Source organism: Malania oleifera, chromosome 5 (assembly GCF_029873635.1).
Source record: "Malania oleifera isolate guangnan ecotype guangnan chromosome 5, ASM2987363v1, whole genome shotgun sequence".
Lineage (NCBI taxonomy): Eukaryota > Viridiplantae > Streptophyta > Magnoliopsida > Santalales > Ximeniaceae > Malania > Malania oleifera.
The window spans coordinates 4353954-4375950 of record NC_080421.1 but is presented as its reverse complement, the minus strand read 5'-3'; the positions used below and the strand labels follow the sequence as shown (position 1 = coordinate 4375950).

The 21997-nt window shown below is 35.3% G+C and overlaps 1 protein-coding gene across 2 annotated transcripts; it reads left to right on the top strand.

Annotated features, from left to right (window-relative positions):
* Positions 1-1283: 1283 nt before the first annotated feature.
* LOC131156664 (peptidyl-prolyl cis-trans isomerase CYP21-1) lies at positions 1284-21046 on the top strand. 2 transcript variants are annotated; one of them, XM_058110519.1, is made up of 7 exons: positions 1284-1632; positions 3015-3096; positions 5261-5308; positions 18852-18875; positions 18992-19174; positions 19330-19405; positions 20574-21046. In XM_058110519.1, exons 1-7 carry the CDS (start codon positions 1534-1536, stop codon positions 20734-20736), a joined length of 675 nt encoding a protein of 224 aa, XP_057966502.1. In that variant the 5' UTR covers positions 1284-1533; the 3' UTR covers positions 20737-21046. The 2 variants fall into 2 exon arrangements, with proteins under 2 accessions (XP_057966502.1, XP_057966503.1); XM_058110520.1 differs by having other exon boundaries at positions 1301-1632; positions 19354-19405.
* The last annotated feature ends 951 nt before the right edge of the window (positions 21047-21997 follow it).

The window sequence follows — 21997 nt, the reverse complement described above, 5'->3', positions numbered from 1 at the left end:
AATTCAATTAAGATGATGGTAATAGTTTGATTAAATTTTTTTTTATTAATTTAAGTAATGTATTGAATTAATTGTATTGGCTGAATGCTTAGTCCTATTTATAAAATAAAATAAAATTTTAATCATAATTCACAAATAATATGACGAGCAAGATAAAATTGCTACCTAAGATAAGTCAAATCTGCAATTTATAGTATATGCTTCCCATTAAAATTTTTTCTATTTGCTCTAATATTTCTTTGAGAATTAAAAAAAAAAATACACCCATCTCTCTCTCTCTCTCTCTCTCTTTTAATATTGAATTTTATAATTCCATTAAAAATTATAATAATTATTAAGTATAAATCATTCTAATTATTCCACACATTTTTAGTTGATCATAAGAAGGCGTGTATTCGAGTTGAGTTGAATCGATATGATAAAATACTCAAACTCGACTCAATTCGAAAATATTTAGGTCGAAACTTGACTTGAACTCGATCAATTTCATAATTGTTAAACTTGAACTCAACTCGACTACAACTTCGTAAAACTCGAGCTCCACTCGATTATAAATTAATATTAAATACGTATATAAATATATATAATGTACATGTAATATTAAATATATTTATAAAATATACATTATATGACATATAATATAAAAATAATAAAATTAAAAAACTTAATTAGACTTGAACTCGACTTGAATATTATTACTGAGTTCAAACTTGACTCAAATTCGAGTAAAATTAAATTGAATCAACTTAAGAGACGAGTCAAGTTCGAGTAATTTGCAAGTGAGCTTGACTCACCTACCCCTTTAATCATAACAACTTATTAAGTTCGTAAATAATTGATTCAAGAAAAAAAAAATTGAAATTTCATATAAATTGGTCATGATAAAGTCGAATATTTATATATAGGCACACATATGCACGTGCAAAAGCATAAATATATAAAATTAAATTTGCCACACCTCTAAGTACATATTAATTCATAATACTTAATAATATTAGTTTTTTAACATACAATATAAAGTTATTATTTTGAAGAATATATATATATATATATATATATATATGTTTCAAACATAAATAGGTTGATTTCTCTTATCCTTTTACCAGTGCAATGCTTATGTATTAATTTCATAACAGTTAATAACATTAATTTTCAACATATGAAAAATAAAGTTATTATTTTGAAGAATAAAAATGTCAGTGTCAAAAACCTCCAAGGTTTCTCCAATTTACACTTCGCACCAATTTTTCCCTTTTATAGTTCAGATTTACCCTTCAAATTTCACAAGAAGGTCCTTCATTTCGTTCGTCTGTGATTTTGACTACAGAGTGGCAGTAGAACGCAGAGGTCTCCCCTCCATTGTTATATGCGCAGAGCTTCTGAACGGCCACTGGGTCTGACAAAGGCGTTTTCGTCTTAAAATCTCCAAGGCGAGAGAAAGTTCAGGCTTCAGAGCCATAGAGAGAGAAATTATGGAGCGGCGAGGTGGAAGCACGTAGCGATCGCCGTTGATGAGAGACGAAGCAGCGGAAGATGCGTCGAGAGATCTCGTTTGTGCTGCAGCCGCGGTGCCTTCTTCTCGTCCTCGTCCTCACTGTTATCCTCATTTTCTCACTCTCCATCTCTCGCCGGGTACTTTTTGTTTCTCACCCATTTCGCCATGCGTTTCCCTTTTTTCCCACTTTGAAGAAAACTTCTTTGTCTCTGTGAATCTGGTGGAGAATTGTGATAGTTGTTTGTAGAATACGATTTCTCATGACGAAATTGCTGTCTAGGGATCTAATTTTTAGTTTACATGAATGCTTTTAAAGGATTTCGATTGATTTGTTTGTGCAATTTTGTTCATGTCGTATATCGTTGTTTATGTGGAATCCCTACGGAGATTAGTATTTCTTGTTTTATGTCTATTTAAAAGGCCCCAAAACACCCTAATTCCTTGCCCCTGTCTCCCTCTCTGAGTTTCATGGGCAGTGGAATTCTTGCACTTGTATTGTCTAACATTTTGGTTTCTCAAAATTAGGAAGGGTTACTTCGCTTCTATATTACTAAAGGCTGATGAGAATGCATAAGTTCCAGCAAACAATAAATTTGTTAGACTTCTTTCAAATTTATAGTGGTTTACAGGCACTAGAAATTGTTTTAGTTATTGTTCAAGTAAAAAGAAAGGGAGCTTGTTCCTTCATATCAAAACTGAATCTAGCATTTGGGAATTGTTTCTTGAACCAATTATTTATCCATTTTCCATTTTGAGGTGAAATGGTGAATTCAAACTTGTTCGAATTGTTTAATTGCCGGTCACTGATATTGGTAAATGACTAGCTATCTATACAGATCATAACGTTAATGCAACTAAAGAAACAATATATCCAAGAAGTAAAGGTTTAAAAACGAGAATGACAATATACATGAGCTGTATAACTCTAGAAAGACAAAGGAATAAACTCATCCATGAGAATCTATATGTAAAACTCGTAGACGATAAAAAGAAAAAGAGAAAAAGTGTGGTTGAAATGGTTAGGGCAATCAGGCAATGGCAATGTAGATCAAACAATACTCCATTGAGGAGTGATGATTTGGTTGTTGGAGGCAATAGGAGAGGAGGGTATATGTAAAATAACTTGAGACTTAGATGTTGAGCAAGGAATTGATGGCTTTCCAACTTTCAAAGATATTGCCCTAGATTGTGCTGAATGGTGGAAGAGTATTTAAATAGCCAGCCACTGTTCACAGAATTTAAGATTAGCTGTTGTTGTTCGCATCATAGCAAACGTCATGGATGTTTATTTTTAAGGTGTACTCATGTGCCATGAGCTATTTGATTTTAACATTGACTTGGCACTGTTTTTTGAATAGCGACTTGAATCTTGAGGACAAAAAGTATTGTTTTTTTCCCTTTTTTTAATCTTTTTTGTGGGTTGATTTGAATTTATTGAGCGATGACTTTTTCGGTGATAATGCTCTCACTTGCAACAATTTACAGTGGTTCTTGATTTGATGCCTGTACTCATGTTTAGGTGGAAGAAAAGGTGGAAGAAAAAGTGCATGAAATTACCCATAGAGTGTACTTCGATGTTGATATTGATGGTCAGCGTATAGGTACACCATTGTTATATGTATATACTATGTTATTACTTGTGATAAAATTAAATTTGTTGCACAGACTTCTTCTTCTTCTTCTTTTCATGCCATATATAAACTTGTCTTATTGCTTATGGAATCCTTGTCTCCCTTGTTTAATTTTATTTTTTCATATATATATATATATTTGTTTTTTTTCCTTGCATTGTATGAAATGCCATGCACTTCATCATAGAGGATGTTTATATTTATATATTCTTGAACTTGGTTTGTTATGAGAGAATCAAAGGGTATAAACTATAAAATAGCAAAGAAAGTAAAGCATTGTTGTAGATTTCACAATAGCTTGGCATTATTGATTTACGTTCTTGTTAACTTATTTATGAGGTAAATAATGGGTTTTAGTTTTCCATGTCTTCAAGAAGGTGGACGGTGTTGTCAACTTGTCATGTTTACAAATATCTGATGCCATCGTTGATAGGAAGAAGTGTCAAATCATAGTTTCTCTGCATATATAGTTTGATATCCACCTGGGCTTAATGGTTAGTTTTGGATCCTTGTTAAAATAATATTGATTGTAAACACATATGGTTCACAGCCTCACAGGTGTGTCATGGAATATGCATTTAAATAAGAGCATATGCTATGTGTGAGCAAGTATTAGACATTATTTTAATATTTTAATCTAAAAAATTTAATTTTTTTTGCAACTATGAGTAGCTTTAAGTGGTTATAAATGTTAATGTTTGGTCTTAATCTGACAAATGTGTAATTTCTTTTAATATTTATTTTTTAAATTACCTGTGTATCCTTTGAATTTTATTTTATTTTTTTGGAGTGGACATGTGTGTATATTGAAGGGATTTTTTGGAATATTATGACTGAAAAGTGCTGGTTGAAAACTGCCTAAAGTTCTTTTATTAATAGTTGAGATATGTTCCACTTTTTGTTTTGTTTAAGACGGTTAATAGTGGTGGCAAAACAAGTTCACGGGCCGGGTTTGGTCGGGTTGTAAATGGGTTGGATCATAAACGGACCGATGTTAAATGGGTTACAATCATGTAAATCCTAACCCGCCCGTTTAATAAATGGGCGGGTCACAGGTTACTTGTTTAAAAAATAATTATATATTTTAATTTTTTTAAATTTAATTTTTTAAAAAAACTCCTTATTATATTTATTAAATCTTTAAAAGAAAACATAAAATGTAAAAAAAAAAAATGCAACGGACTAACTATTGAGAGAGAGAGAGAGAGAGAGGGAGAGAGGGAGATTTAAGATCTGAGAGTGAGAGGGATGGGGCGACTGAGGGTGAGGTGAGATCGTGAGAGGGATTGAGCCACTGACGTCTGAGGGAGATGAGAGTAAGAGGGAGTGAGGAAGATGAGAGTGAGGGGGACTGAGGGAGACGAGAGGACGAGAGTGAGGTTGAGAGTGAGAGCACTGAGAGGGAGATGAACTTAGGCGATGGCATGCGGCAAGAGGATTTGTGGCAATGGCGTGCAGATTGCGGTGACGGCGTGCTGGTGGGCAGAGTTGGGCAGAGCTGCAGAGGGCAGTGGGTGACTGCTGATTGGTGTGGCCGTGTGGGTAAGGGTTCCTGGCGGCCGGCAGAGCCGCTGAGGGTAGTGGGTCTGTGGATGTGGCCTGTGGGTGACTGCTAGTGTGGGTAAGAAACTAGGGTTAGGGTTAAATGTGTATATGTAGGTAAGTAAACGGGTCACCCGGTGGGTGACCTGACCCAAAACAGGGTTGACCCCGAAACGGGTTGATTTTCATAAACCTGGACCCATTTTAACCAGGTGGATCATGGGTGACCTAACGGGTCTGGACCCGTTTTGCCAGGCCTAACTATTAGCTGTTCCTTTTTCTTTGTGTTTGGCATGCATATGCACTGCCAATTACTGATTTGGAAGGCATGTAACGTTTGCTTCACATTGTACCTGTCACGATATACTTTTCATTCTCTTTGATGCTTCGTCTCTCCTAATGCACTTATTTTTAGCAGCTGAAGAGTTTGGCTTTTGCTATTAACTCCAATTTATGAATAAATAGGCCATACATTACTGAACTGAGAAATCACTTATATTCTTTTTCATTTCATTTTTGGGGCACTCATTTCCTTATTTCTCCCTTTTAATATGTTTCATTAACTTTCAATCTTAACCCCGAATTTCTGCAGGTAGAATTGTTATTGGATTGTACGGTCAGGTTGTACCAAAAACTGTTGGTATGTCTCTTGTTTTCTTCGTGAATAATATCTAGACACTGAAATAAAATTATCTTGTTTGGAGATTTACGTACGTGTCTTGTTTTTTTTTTTTTTTTTTCTTATATTGATTTTAGTTTGCTACATCTTCCAAATGTGGAGGTATGGTTCTGTGTTTTTTTATAAACTAGAGGGGTGGGAACCTTGTACTTGCGGTAAACCTGAGTGTGGGAATCTTGTGCACTAATTGTTGCAATTTTTTTTTCCTTTACTTCTTTTACATGCTTAAAAAAGTGGCTCCTATTTTACATATGAAAATTGGACTGGAGAAAGCTTATTGTTTTACTAATTATTGAACGTGTTAGTATTCACGAATGCTTGCAACTGAACTTGGGCTGCAATAATAGAGTTAAGACAAGCTAAGCTTTAAGATGTTCTAAATGAGCTTCAAACTTCAGCTTGATCTTGATATGCTAATTAAACGAGCTTAAAAAAGCCAAACTCCGTACAGTTTGTGTTTAGCTCGTTTATTAAACAATCCCAAGTTGGGTAAACAGAAGACCTAGTCGCAACAATAGATCTCTCCTTCTATTTATAATACATGTCAAAGTATAGGCACATAATACCCTTACTAATTCACGCTTACTAACATAATGCTAAATGACCAAAATAACCATTAGCTCTCCCTATAAGTTGTAGCATTGATATCATATCCTCCTAGCATACAAATAAATTTAACACAAGCAACCCACTAAGGCTTCAGTTAATAAATAGGAAAATGCAATTCATACTTGACATAAGTGGTTGTAATAAGCTTTTGCACAAGTTTCTCTAGAAAAAAGTGGCAATCAACTTCTATGTCTTTTGTCCACTCATGGAAGATCGGAGGCAATATGAATAGTAGTTTGATTATCTGACATCAACTTTATAGACCGAGAATGTGGAAAACCTTGTTCTTCCAACATGTTCTTGAACCAAACAAGTTCACATGTAGTGTAAGCTATGATCTTAAATCCTTACTTAGCAGTTGACCTCACCGTCGTAGTTTGTTTCTTACTCCTTTAAGAAACCAAGTTACCACCAACAAAGATATAGTACCCAAGTGTAAATATTCTATTAGAGGGTGATTCAACCCAATCTGCATTTGTATATCCCTAAATACAAGTTTGAACCTATTCTTTATATAAGACACCCACTAGTGCACCTTTGAAATATCCCAAGTTGTGAATTCTTACATACCAATGACTTGTTGTCAAAGAATCAAGGAACTAGCTCAAAACGCTTGTTGTGAAAAGTATATGTGATTAAGTGATTGTGAGATAATTTAACTTTTTAACAAGTCCTTGGTACTGTTCTAGGTCGGGCAACAAATCGTCCATATCTAACACTAACTTATTGTTAGTATCCATGGTGTATCAATAGGTTTGTATTTTTGCAGGCGAGTCTCATCTAAAAAATCAAGAACATGCTTCCTCTGTGATAAAATGGTTCCTATATGAGGTCTGCCGAAGAAGTACTTTTATGGTCCTAAATCTTCGGCTTGAAACTTAGTTTGTAGAAAATGCTTTAGGCCCTAGGTACCTTGATCATCATCACCAGCAACCGCAATATTATATACATGCAGTATGAGCATAATCTACATCTAGTGGGCTAAACTCAAGTACTACAACATTGAATTGGCCAAAAACATGCTTTGGGAGACTATTTTAAACCGTATAATGGTCTTTTGAGCCAACACACTCAACTAAACTCCCCCTGAGCAACAAGCCTAGATGGTTGCTCCATATAGACCTCCTCCTAAAGATCACGATGTAGGAAGGCATTCTTCACATCTAACTAATGCAAAGGCCAATGACCATGGTGGCGAAGGAGATGAGCAAAGTTTGGCGACCAAGGAGAATTTGTTTGAATAATCCAAACCATACACCTGAGTATACTCCTAAGTAACAAGACGAGCCTTTAGAAGAGCCATAGAATCATCAATATTGATTTTCATGGTATATACCCAACAACAACCAACCACTCATTTATTAGGAGGAAGAGATACCAATTCCCAAGTATCATTTTCCTATAATGCACACATCTCTACAACCATTGCAATACTCCATCCAAAATGGGCTAAGGTTTTAGAAATATATTAGGAAGAGCAAAAAACAAACAAAATATGGGATGCCATGTACAAGTGTGTTTACCCTTCTAGACTGCAATTTGAGAATCAACATCGTGGGAATTGGGAAATGGGATTATTAGATGAGGAAATCAAAATCTTTGCAATAGAAGATGGAGGAGACTCTCCTTGAGTTGTCATCATGAATACACCTACAAATTAGGTTGATTGAAGTAATGAAAAAGACTCAAACTACGTCAAGTAGTAGGTGGATTACTAGGCAGAGATAATAAGAGGAAGAGACTTATTAAGTTAGAGCCATGCAGAGACTTAGAATAATGTAGTGTAGACTTAAAGAAGTTGGACAAAAAAGCAATGTAGAATAGGACTATAACAACGATATCCCTTTTGAGTCCGTGAAAAGCCTAGGAAAACACATTTTATAGCATGAGGATCCAACTTATCCTTCCTGGGATTAACTGATGAACAAAGGACACACACCTAAATATACAAGGAGTAAAGAGAACAAAGGAGCATTTGGAAGAGAACAAAGTAGTGAATTATCACCAAGAACAAATGGCATTTTGTTGATAAGAGAGTGAGCACAACATCACTCCAAAACATTTTACGAACATGAATTTGATAAACAAAGGTATGAAAGACTTTAAGAATATGTCTATTTTTCCTCTCTACGACCACATTTTGTTGTTGGGTGTGGGCACAAGATGACAGATGAATAATATCAAACTAAGTAGCAAATTGGGTATTGAAGTACTTTTTAGTATTATCCCTCCAAAGTAATATGAATAGGCAAATCAAAATAAGTGTTTATTTAAGAATTAAAGGCACACAAGATATGAAATAACTCAAAATGATCTTTTATTAAATAAAGCCAAGTCATCCTTAAATAATTTACAAAATATCGAAAACCAACTTGGACACACCTCAACTAGGATCCCAAACATCAAAGTGGACTAACATGAAAGGACAACCCATTTCTTGACTCAGGAAACAAATGGAACACGATGATGCTTTCTGAACTAACATGACTCACACTCAAGACCAGACATAAAACTCCGAGTTGGAACTGTCTTAACTTTTCCAATGAAGGATGACCAAGGTAATAATGTACTTGAAGTGTAGTAGCAACAATGCATAATACAAAGAGATGGCGACTCAAAGTGGTAGAGTCCACTAGCTTCATGTCCTCTGCCAATTGTCTTCTTGTCTTCAAATCTTGAGTGACCACAAAATCAGGAAAGAATGTCTTTCAACAATACATGGATTTTGTAATTTTGCTAATTGACATAAGATTGAATTGGAACTTGGGAATGGAAATAGAAATAGAGGAAGTGGGTTTTACTGTCCCTAACTCCTTGTTCCCTTAACGACATTAGTAGATGCATTAACAAGGTTAACACGAAATAAGCTTTTAGGACACTGAAGAGTAGAAAAAGAAATTAGTATTCTTATTTTGCTATAAAAAAATTGGTGGCAGCTCAATCTATGATCCAAGAAATACCAAACAATAGGCATTCTATAGGGTTATCTATCTGAGCAGGAGATGCAATGGGAAAGGAAACTTGTTAGGAAATAGGATGTGTTGTATTTGTATGTGCGGCTCTTATACTTGTTGGGGCTCATAAACAAAGAAAGAAGAAAAACATATGGATTCATTGGTACTTAGCAGCAGGGACTCGTCGACGAGTGTCCTGTGCTCGTCGACAAGTAGATGCCGAGAGGGTGAAAGTTGCAGAGTTTATGAGATAACGAGAGGAGGAAATCAGAAATGTAAAGACTCCTCGACGAGTGGCTTTCTATCTCTTGTCGACGAGTGTCCTATTCTCATCGACGAGTGCATCTGGGCTGCAAGAAAGAATTTGAATTTTGAATTGGAATGTTGGGGTGGTTGGGTATTTGGAGGGGAACCTCCGAGGGGTTGTTATATAGGCCCTTTTGGACATGTTTTGATATAGAGAGATCATTGTGTGAAGTGTATTGTGTACTTCCATATTTCTTAGTGAAATTCTTGTGCCGATTGCTCCTGTGGATGTAGGCTTTGCCGAACCACGTATATTGTCGTGTTATTTTCTTTATTTGCTTTCAGAATTCTGGTTGTGTATGAATTGTGTCTTGTGGTGCTTTATCATTTGCTGCAAGTTTAATTGTTCCGCTGTGCATCCTATACTCGATTTCCACAACAAATTGGTATTAGAGCGTTGTTATCATGGTGTCGGGTACATCTTCTGCAAGATTTGATGTCGTCAAATTCGATGGAACCGGGAATTTCGGTTTGTGATAGAGAAGAATTAAGGATATAGTTGTGCCACAAGGGATGGTGAAGGCTTTACATGGTGTTCAACCAGACGGCATAGATGAGGCAACTTGGATATGATTGGAAGCAAAAGCTGTATCTGCAATACGCTTGTGTTTGGCCGACGAAGTTCTCTATCATGTGATGGGGGAGGATTCTCCAGCGGCTCTATGGCGAAAGTTAGAAAGCAGGTACATGTCCAAATCACTCTCTAATAAACTTTTTCTTAAGCAGCGTCTATATTGACTTAAGATGGTTGAAGGTTCGAACTTAAATCAACATATCAATGCATTTAATCAAATCATAAGTGATTTGATGCGTGTTGATGTTAAGTTTGATGAAGATGATAAGGCTTTGATGATGCTAAACTCCTTGCCAGCGACTCATACTTATGAGAATTTAGTTACTACTCTTACATGGGGAAAAGAGTCTCTTAATTTAGAAGAGGCAACAAGTGCCTTATTAAATTTTCATCAAAGGTTGAAAATATGTGATGAAGGAGAAGAACTTGTGGTGAAAAGTAACAATGAGCGTGACAAAGGAAAATCTAAATATGGATCGAGTAAAAAAATTCCATACTCAATCCAAGAAGAAAAAGGATATCCGGTGTTATAAATGCGGTAAAAAGGGGCATGTTAAACCAGAGTGTCCGAATTGGAAGAAAGAAAATGTTAAAAAGCATGAGGGTACTTTAAAATCTGTGAATATGGTTCAAGAAGGAGATTTAGTTTGCAGTGATGGTGATGTTCTTTCAATTTCGTCAGGGTCGGATAACCTTACGGACTCATGGATACTTGACTCGGCATGTTCTTACCATATGATTCCAAACAAGGAGTGGTTTAGCACCTACAGGTTGGTAAACTCAAGTTCGGGTAATGATGTTTCTTGTAAGATCATTAACATAGGAAACGTTAAGATAAAAATGTTTGACAGTGTTGTGAGAACCTTGAGTAATGTGAGACACATACCGGAGTTAAGAAAAAGTTTGATTTCACTTGGCACCTTGGATTATAATGGTTTCAAGTACAAGTTCAAAGGTGGGGTTATGAAAGTATGGAAAGGAAATCTGACGGTAATGAAAGGGCAAAAGTTAGATGGGAATATCTACACATTGCAAGGAACTATTATTGTAGGTGGAGCTCCAACCATAGATGTTGAATATGATAAAATAGTCTTGTGGCATATGCGTCTTGGGCATATGGGGACATGGTATGAAGGAATTACACAAGAGGAAACTCTTGAAAGGTATAAAATTATGTTAGCTGGACTTTTGCAAGATTTATGTTCTTGGAAAACAAAATAGAGCAAAATTCAAGTCAGCTATTTACAAGACGAAAGGTATTCTTGATTATGTGCATTCCGATGTTTGGGGCCCGATTAGAGTAGCATCAAGGGGTGGACATGTGTATTATGTGAGTTTTGTTGACGATTACTCACGGAAAGTCTGGGTTTACTTCATGTGGCACAAGTTTGATACGTTTGTTAGGTTCAAGTTGTGGAAGGCTGAGGTAGAAAACCAGATGGGGAGGAGAATCAAATGTCTAAGGTAGGACAATGGGACCGAGTATGCTGATTCTTGGTTTATGGAGTTTTGTGAGCAGCAGGGCATTAAGAGAGATTTTACTGTTTGCCGGACGCCTCAGCAAAATGGTGTGGCTAAAAGGATGAACTGAACTCTAGCTAAAAGAGCTTGGTGTCTCAGGCTTAATGCAAGGCCACCGAAGAACTTCTAGGCCGAGGTAGTTAGTATTTTCTGATAAACCAATCACCAAGGGCATCACTAGAGAGTAAAGTGGCAGAAGAGGTATGGACGAAAATGTAGTAGACTACTCCGAATTAAAGGTATTCGAGTGTCTAGCCTATGTTCACGTGTCTAGTAAGGAGAGATCGAAGCTTGACCCAAAATATCAACGTTGCATCTTTTTGGGATATCAAAAGGGTGTGAAGGGGTACAAGTTGTGAGATTCAGTAGCAAATAAGGTGGTGATTAGTAGGGATGTAGTCTTTGATGAGAAGGCTATGGTGAAGTGTACTCAAAATTGTGATGAACAGAAATAGGAGTTAGAAAACTAGGGCAGTAATGAACATGTTGTGCAGGTGGAGTTGGAAACTTAGGGCAGCGACATTGATCATGGTCCTTTGGTTGCAGGGAGTTCTAGTTCGGAAAACCAACAAGTCGACAATCTTCCTATATGGAGATCTAGACGCACTATTAGACCTCCGCCAAGGTATGAATTTGAAGAGTTAATGTCCTATGCTTTTCTTACTAGTTGCAACGATCCAACTACATTTCAAGAGGCAATGCACGGCCAGGAGAAAGGTAGGTGGGTAAGTGCAATGATTGAAGAAATGAAATCATTACATAAAAATCAAACTTGGGATTTGGTGGAGCTTCCAGATGGGAAGAGACCAATAGGTTGCAAATGAGTATATAGGAAGAAGGAAGCAATTTCAAAAAAGGAAGAAGAAAAATTCAAGGCATGGTTAGTGGCAAAAGGGTACTCACAGAAGAAAGGAATAGACTATGATGAGATTTTTTCACTTGTGGTCCGATACACTTATCAGGATAGTGTTGGGGTTGGTAGCCCATTATGATTTTCATTTGGAAAAAATGGATGGGAAGACGGCGTTTCTTTACGGTGACTTGGAGGAACAAATTTCTATGGTGCAGCCGGAGGGATTCAGTGAACCAGAGGAGGAAAACTTAGTTTGCAAGTTGAAGAAATCTTGTTATGGGTTGAAACAGTTTTCAAGGCTATGGTATAAAAGATTTGAATCTTATATGATGAAAATTGGCTACAAAAGGTGTAAGTATGACTGCTGCGTGTATGTGAACAAGTTTGATGATGGTTCTCTTATTTTCTTGTTATTGTATGTCGATGACATATTGATAGTCGCAAAAGATTTATCTAAGGTAAATCAGTTAAAGGAACTGTTGCATAAAGAGTTTGACATGAAAGATCTTGGTTCAGCCAAGAAGATACTTAGGATAGAGATTCGCCGGGACAGAACTACAGGGAGGTGATGATTATCTCAGGACAATTATACACAGAAGGTGTTGGAAAGGTTTAGCATGGCTGATGCAAAACCGGTGTGTACACCTCTAGCGAGTCATTTTAAGTTGTCTACTGCAGATTGCCCAAGTACAAATGAGGATATCTGGGACATGTCAAAGGTTCTCTATGCTAGCGCCATGGGGAGTTTAATGTATGTCATGGTGTGTACGAGACCAGACTTGGCACATGCGGCGAGTGTGGTGAGTAAGTTTCTCTCTAGCCCATGAAGACCGCATTGGGAAGCCCTCAAATGGATCTCCAGATACTTACGGGGTACATTGGGATATGACATCATGTTCGGCAAGTAACATGGTAATCCTTCAGTTATGGGGTTTGTAGATGCTAATTATGCAGGAGATATGGATGATAGAAGGTTTACAATGAGTTATGTTTTTACCCTTGTAGGAGGACCTATATGTTGGAGATTCATGGTTCAATCTATGGTGGCATTATCTACAACTGAAGTTGAATATATGACAGTTTCCGAAGCTGTAGAGGAAGCCTTATGGCTAACCAGTTTGGTCAAAGAGTTGGGCTTTCTTAAGATAGGGTTGTGCTGCGTTGTGACAGTCAGAGTACTATTTACTTAGCAAAGAATCAAGTGTACCATGCTAGAACTAAGCATATTGATGTGATGTTCCACAGGGTTCAAGAGTTGATTACATCGGGTGAGCTTGTATTGGAGAAGGTTCACATGTCTGAAAACGCAGCGGATATTTTGACAAAGTCGCTCACTGGTGAAAAGTTCAAGCAATGCTTGAACTTACTCCATGTGTCCAAGTGATAGAAGGGAGACAAACCCAACCGAACGTTCCAAGTTCAAGGTGGAGCAGTCATATATGTTTTTTGGGTTCTCCTAAGGGGTGTATAATCACCAAGGTGGAATTTGTTGTATTTGTATGTGTGACTCTTATATTTGTTGGGGCTCACAAACAAAGAAAGAAAAAAATCATATGGATTCATTGGTGCTTAGCAGTAGGGATACTCGTCGACGAGTAGATACTGAGAGGGTGAAAGTTGCAGAGTTTTTGAGATACTGAGAGAGCAGGAAATCAGAAATGTAAAGACTCGTTGACTAGTGTCCTATCCTCGTCAACGAGTGCATCTGGGCTGCGAGAAAGAATTTGAATTTTGAATTAGAACGTTGGGGTGGTTGGGTATTTGGAGGGAAACTTTCGAGGGGTTGTTATATAGGTCCTTTCGGACATGTTTTGATATAGAGAGATCATTGTGTGAAGTTTATTTTGTACTTTCCATATTTCTTAGTGAAATTCTTGTGCCGATTGTTCTCGTGGATGTAGGCTTTGCCGAACCACGTATATTGTCGTGTTGTTCTCTTTATTTGCTTTCAGAATTCTGGTTGTGTATGACTTGTGTCTTGTGGTGCTTTATCATTTGCTGCAAGTTTAATTATTCCGCTGTGCATCCTATACTCGATTTCCACAATAGGATGCTTAATAATAATATTGTTAGAATCTGTAATACTCTTCCTCTGACATAGATATAGTACACTGCACCCCACTCGAACCCAAAGTGTGGAATCTTTGGTGGATTAGCAATGTGAGACGGTTTATCATGAAGATCCCAACACTGCTCAGTCGTAGGACCTGCTTGTCCACAATGAGTGCACTTGCGAGGAGAGCCTATACCTTATCCATCTTTTCCACCACAAGCACTTGAACCACTTCAAGAACTTTTGTGGTTGCTTGGTTGGAAGCTAGAATCATCTTGTTTAAAAGCCAAAGGTTGAAACACTAGATGCAAGGGCTAGGGAATGTGTGCTAGAGGAAGCACGAAGAATGTGAGCATAAACATCAACGAAGGATGGCAATTTTGCACTATCAAGAATCTAGGGCCTTTTCAACCTTGGGTTTCAAACCCGTGAAAACCAAAGAACGGTCATGTGCTCCCTTCGCTTTTGCATCTTGCAAAAATTGGTGGTTATGGGTTGCTTGATATTAAGTTCCTTATAGATATGCTTCATCTCTGCAAAGTGTTCGATGCCACTCTTGTGGATTAATTGTGCATACATGTAATGTTGAATTGTACATAAATGTAATGTTGTTAACTAGAATATAGGAGCTTGACATAATCCCAAATCTTCTTGCGTACATTGAGATGCATGCACATCCGTGCAATCTGGGGTTCCATCACAAGAGGAAGACAATCAATGCATCTTCTTGAATCTACACTTCTTTCCTTGTCTAGAGGGCCAAATTAGAACAAATGTTCATAACTTCATATTTACCCAAGCTTGTCAAATAGATCTTGATAGCCTTAGACCATTGAACATAATTCTTTCCATCCAATTTTTTGGTTGTTATCTGTGGCAATGATGAAGGGAACAAATTTTTGGGATTCATGGACTCCATCCCAATGCTCACAAACAAGACCAAATATAAACATGGTGAATGGCCGGAACAACTACAAACAAGGTGAACAGCTGAAACAACCATGAACAAGTCACCTACAAACTGACATAACACTGCCACAACCCTAAAAAAACTAACATACAAATACAACCGCTACCCCAAGAGACTAATCGATACCAAACAGTCACTATCAGATTGCCACGAGTGAGCGATTGAAAAAGGTTATATCTTTAAGCAAAATTCATGATTAACAATTATATATTATGGTATATGGAAGGATTTAAGTCATTTTGGAGGAAATTGGAGGAAAAACAAGCTGGGTGGATGTCTCACACAATGGTGTGCGGGGTTGGAGCTGCCAGTAGTTGGTCAGCATGTGGAGCTTCCTCCAGTGATGAGATTGGGTCAGCAGTAGTCAGCCGGTGCATTAGGCTTTGTGCAACAATGAGATTTCACATCCTTTTTGGTTAAAGGGTTTCGTGACTATATTTGGGGCTGATTTTGCAAAATATGAAGGTGTTCTTGAGACTTTCAAAAGGGCAGCATCATCCAGGAAGTTTCTGCAACTGGTGTGTTTTTTGGTGACCCTTGGACTTGTTTATAATTTCTAGAGGTGCTGTTGATCGCCCTATAATAGGATATTTGCATAGGATGATCAGGTTTAGGGTTTGGTTTGGTAGTGGCTATGCACTTAGGGTTTAGGTTGGACCTTCATGGGTAAAATGGAAGACTTAATCACAACAATAGGTCTCTCCCTCTATTTATAATATATGTCAAGTACATTCCAAGGACCATAATACCCTTACTAACTCATGCTTGCTGACATGACACTAGCATATATTAATAATGCTAAATGACCAAAACAACCACTAAGAAGTCCAAACAAGCCAAGTCTAATTTTATTCAAACTTGCATTATTTGTTAATGAGCCTTTAAATTAAACTTGGAATCGCTTCATAATGTAAATGAACAAAAAGTTTAGTTCATTTGCAGCCCTAGGTGTAGTATCTTGATTTTCTTTTATGTGGTGCGTTGTGAAAAATTTTTTTTGAAATAATAATAAAAAGATATGATTACTAATGACTCTGGAGAAAATGTTTCTAAAGAATAAGCATGTTAAAAATGACATCAATTTAAAATGAGTTCTAAGCCGAGCTTATAGACATGCTTCTTTACACAAAGTAGTCAAATTATGAGGCCTGTATATGAACAAGTTCACAAGCTTATTTACTGAGTTAACTTGTGAGGCTATTGAACAAGTCTATTGAGCCTCAAGCTAGTTAAACAAGCTAGCTCTCAGAATTGGGGAATCAAGTATGATCTAGCTTGAGGTTGGCTCATGTAGGGGAGCATTTGTTAGCATAGTCAAAAACTAGGAAAACAGAAACTAAAAACATAAATTGGAAACCCGAAACAGAAATTAAAAACTAAAAACTAATAATATGTTAATATTTCTAAAACTAAAAGAATTAAAACTTAATTGAATTCATGTTAATCTTTGTTTTTGAATCAAAGAACAATTAGAAAATATGATTAAAATATAAAAATTCAAAAGAACATAGGTTAGAATAACATTATGGTAATTTTATTTACTTAATATATTTTTAAATCATTTTTAGTGCTCCAAGAACAATAATATCATACATGACAAATGAAAAATGGTAAAAAAATAGTTTTTTTGAATGACATTATTTATTTCAAAATTTTAGAAATTTTATAGATACTTATATTTAAATTCATTTTGACACTTATTTTTTTTTAATTTTAATTTAATTTAAAAGTTTATATAGAATGAAAGATTTAATTCACAGAAGTTATTCTAAATATTAAAGTAATATAGCAATATGTTGGCACATGTCACAACCCAAAGGTGGAGGTAAGGTTCTGTGTTCTTTGTAGATCCCTGAAATGGTGTGGGCTCCTATTTTACATATGAAAATTGGATGGGAGAAAATTTATTGTTTTATCTAATTAAATAAATTAACTGGCAGAAATAGTGCAGAATATTGCTCTGTTAGCTTTTTCAGAAATTCCCATAAACCTGGTTTGCAGTAATAGCGCTGAGACGAACCAAGCTTTACTGTGTTCTAAATGGGCTTCAGATTGAGCTTGAGCTTGATTTGGATATTAAATGAGCTTAAACAAGCCTCTCAGTCTTGTTTTTTGTGTGTTCAGCACGTTTATTGAATAACTCCAAAATAAGTGTAAACAAGGCAAGTTTAATTTTTTATTTTTCAAACTTGCGTTATTTATTAATGAACCTTAAAATTAAATTTGGAAACGCCTGTTAATGCAAATAAACAGTCTTAGTTCATTTGCAACCCTAGGTGTTGTGTGTTCAGCACATTTATTGAATGACTCCAAAATAAGTGTAAACAAGGCAAGTTTAATTTTTTATTTTCAAACTTGCATTATTTATTAATGAGCCTTAAAATTAAACTTGGAATCGCCTGTTAATGCAAATAAACATTCTCAGTTCATTAGCAACCCTAGGTGTTAGATTTGGTTTATTGTGGTGTTTTATGAAAAAATAAAATAAAATATAACTAATAATATATGCTTAATAATGACTCAGGCAAAAATATTTTTAAAAAACAAACATGTGAACTGACATCAATTTAGAATGAGTTCTAAGCTGAGCTTATAAACATGCTTCTTAATGACCCCATTGACTAGTCAAATTATGAGGCCTATATATACACACATACATATAAGTTCACAAGCTTATTAACCGAGTTAACTCCTGAGGCTATTGACCAAGTTTATTGCGACTTATAATGAGCCTCAAGACAGTTAAACGAGCTAGCTCCCAAATTTGGTGAATCAAGTATGATCTAGCTTAAGATTTTCATTTAGGGGCTTGTTTGGTATCATTATAAAAAAATTATGAAAACAAAAATTGAAAACTTGAAACAGAAACAAAAAACTGGAAATCAATAACATGGTTAATTTTTCTAAAACTAAAGCAAATTAAAATATAACTGAACACGTTAATCATTGTACTTGGATATTAAAAATGCAAAAGAATATAGATCAGAAAAACATTATATTTATTATATTTTAAACTCAATTTAGTGCTCCAGAATGATCCTATTTTACATGACTGTTGAAAAATGTAAAAAAAAAAAAAAAGATTTTTAGAATGACTTATTAATTTTTTCAAAATTTTATAAATTTATGTATATTTTACTTGATTATGTTTAAATTCAATAAAGTCAGTTATGGATAATTTAATGTTGCAATAGGTTGTTGCAAGTATTGAAAAGGAAAAACCATAAATCTGGTTTTTGGTTGCAAAAGCTACCAAGAAATACAAAACAGAAATGATACCAAAAACCCTGGCAACTTTCAAATCTTAGGGAATGAGTTTGAATGAGCTATGTCATCAAGCTGAACACATGGTAGCTGACAAAAAGATTGGCTCGTTTGCAGCCCTACTGAAGAGGAATTTCTTGTTACACTTGTTTAGAATGGTTCATTGTCTTGCACAATGAAATTATGAATTTTTAGTTATTATGATTGATTTAAATACTTTTGTTCTCCTCCTATGGTATAAGGTTTCTTCTTGGCATATTAAATAAACTGGTAATTTTATCTGTTACCAAATGTTTTAATCATCTACAGAAAAATTTTTAGAGTTGATTCATTTGGGTGAGCAACTGTCTAATGCAGGAAATCTTTTGTTTTTCTTTTTTCTTTTCTCTTCTTTTTGCAGAAAACTTCAGGGCTCTTTGCACAGGTGCTTGGGCTCATTTCTTTTTAGTAGTTCCATAAATCCTCAAATTATTATATAATTAAAAGATGCAATTTAATTGTCAATGCCTGCTGATTAGGGTTATGAAATGAATAATGCAGGGGAGAAAGGCAAGGGTGTAAGCGGTAAAAAACTCTATTATAAGGGAATACCATTTCATCGTATAATATCTGGGTTCATGATCCAAGGTGGAGATATCATCCATGGTGATGGGCGAGGAAGTGAGTCTATCTATGGAGGCACTTTTCCTGATGAAAATTTCAAGATAAAACATTCACATGCAGGTCCTCTATCGTGTACTTATTTATTTATTTGCTTTAGTTAATGATCCATGAGCATAAATTTCTGTAGCAAAAAAGAGTTCTAAGGTTGTTCCTTTTGTCTTTTTTGTCCATTTTTTTTTGAAAAAAATATTTTCACATGCTCATGCTTCTTTTAGGTACTGTTTCCATGGTAAATTCAGGACCTGATTCCAATGGCTCACAGTTTTTCATTACGACTGTCAAGGCCAGCTGGTAAGGTCTTGTCCAAGATTAGTTTGTATCATTATTCAAAATATTTAAGTGGAAATTTGAAATTTGAATGTGTTCAGAAGATTGGAAATGTAGACATTTGCAAAGTTTTGTAGTGGAAGAAATATTTTTTGACAGGTATCTAGGGAGGGGAAGGGGATGGTGAGGCTCTAATCATGCTCAAACATGAGGAGGGATGAGCCTGTTACAACTGGACCATCCCATTTACTCTAAAACTTCTTGTTACAAGACTTCAACAAAGATTAAAGCATGCTTCACTGTCTGCCATTTTTGTAACCATTCACAGAAAGAGCTGTGCTCTAATGCTAATGCAGTTGCATTGATATGATACAAGTGAGGTTCTTGAGAGATGTGATACTGACTAGCCAGTTGTGCTGCCAAGTATCTCTTTTCATTTTCCATTTTATTGTCAAGAGTCTCCTTCAATTTTTTATTTTTTATTTTTTCATTTTTTAACGAGGAATACATTATTTTTTTTGTCCATTTTAATTATACCTTTGGTCTCTCTCTCCCCGACTTACTCGACTTTCACTCCCTCTTTCCTCCCACTATGCTCTTTTCATTTCCTACCCTCTCATTTTCATTTCCCATTTACATTTCTTCTTTGATTTCTCTATTTAGCAAATATACCTGTCACCGCCTAGTTAGCTGTAATGAATGCAACCCCATGTTTAGGAGCTTGGAGCTTGGAGTTTAAGTAAATCATGATTTGGATTTGTATAAATTTAGATAATATACAATATAAAATTGTACTGAGTTTCATCCCAATTTAAATTCAAATCCAGAGCCTGAAATCCATGCTCCCAAAAACACAACCTAAATATATTTTATGGTCCCAAAAACACAACCTAAATATATTTTATGGTCGCATTCCATTCTTCCTTTTTCATTTTGTTCATTAGTAAAGAGAAGTTAAAATCTCAATTTTCAGTACTAAAGTACCCAAAGCATCATGTATCCTTTGAACCATTGCTTATTAAAGGCTAATTGTAGATGAGTCTTGACTTGGATATCTACATACAAAATATTAGGGTGGCTTGGATCACTTTATGAGCATATTATTTTGGGCATGAGGCTCAGATGCTTGTCGATCCAAGGGTGCTCTGTGAGAGGTTCTAATTTTATGATATGTGCTGTTACAATTTCTCAGGTTGGATGGGGAGCATGTCGTCTTTGGCAAGGTTATTCAAGGAATGGACACAGTTTATGCAATAGAAGGTGGTGCTGGAACCTACAACGGGAAACCGAGGAAGAAGGTTATCATTGCTGGCTCTGGAGAGGTACCCAGGAGCAAGTGGGATGAGGAAAGCTAATGCCTTTCGTCAAATTCACTGTTCTTTTTTTTTTTTTTTTGGCTTTTACTTATAACAATATAGCAAGTTCATCAGTTTTGAGTGTAGTGATATCATTTTTAGATGATCGATTCATATTCTGTTCCCTTGTATTTGTCCATTAAGTTATGATAGTCATGCCCCAGTTTTCAGAACATAACTATTATGGGCTCTTTTGGAGACATTCAACTTAGTCTTGATTTTTTTTTTTTGGGTAACTGGTTAATGTCACTGATACATAAATGTTAGCTGCAGATGAAGTTATAATGGAAAAAATATGTTTTGCTTTTCCTGATTATGAGTACTGTTAAAACATGAAATGGTTCAATCCTTGAGGAATCTAGAGACAGCCATTGGAGCATTGGGAGGAAAGAAAAATACATTATTTGAGTTGAATAGAATCAGTAAATAGATAAAAAAACTGGATTTACTCTGCTTCTTTTGCCACTGTTTAAGGAAAAGGAATCAGAGGGTGTTTTCTTTCTTCTTGAATATATATATATATGTTTGATCTGTAAAATGGAATTGAATAAACATTTTAATGGTGATCATGACTAATTTAAGTTTTAAATTTGATTTCATTCTGTCCAATTTCATTCTATTCCTATATTATAGAATGTGAAGGGAAAGAGTTGTAAATCAATGGAACTATGAATCATTTTAGTAGATAGTTGATGATTTGGATAGTTAATAATTTAGAAACTATGTTTGTTTTGTATAATGTCTATTCTGAAAAATAAAATGATTGCAGGGGCGTGTTTTATAATTTACGAAAAAAAAATATTATCGAGATAAAGTAAATGACAATTTCCTATTTCAAAGTAGGCTAAATGATTATTCTCAACTTTTACTTTGAGAATGTCTTCTTTTTTTTTTTTTCTATTTTATGTTAAATAAAACATTATCACTTGATAGACGATCATAACACTTTTGTGGGAATAAGTGAGAAAACTTTGTAGTATAAAAATTTGAATAGACATTTTGTAAACCAAGCTCATAGGAATTGCACTTTTGATTAAATATATGAAATTTCACATACGGAACAAACAAATAGATAATTAGAACACGTTAGACAAATACAATTGAGCTGCTAAAGATACTTATAAAAATTTCCAAAAAAAAAAAAAAAAAATCAGACAAAATTGAAGATATGAACTCTAAAATTTTATGATTTATGTTACTTTTATATTGGTGAATAGAATTATAGTATAAACTACAAAAGGTTATATTTCATGTTTCTTTT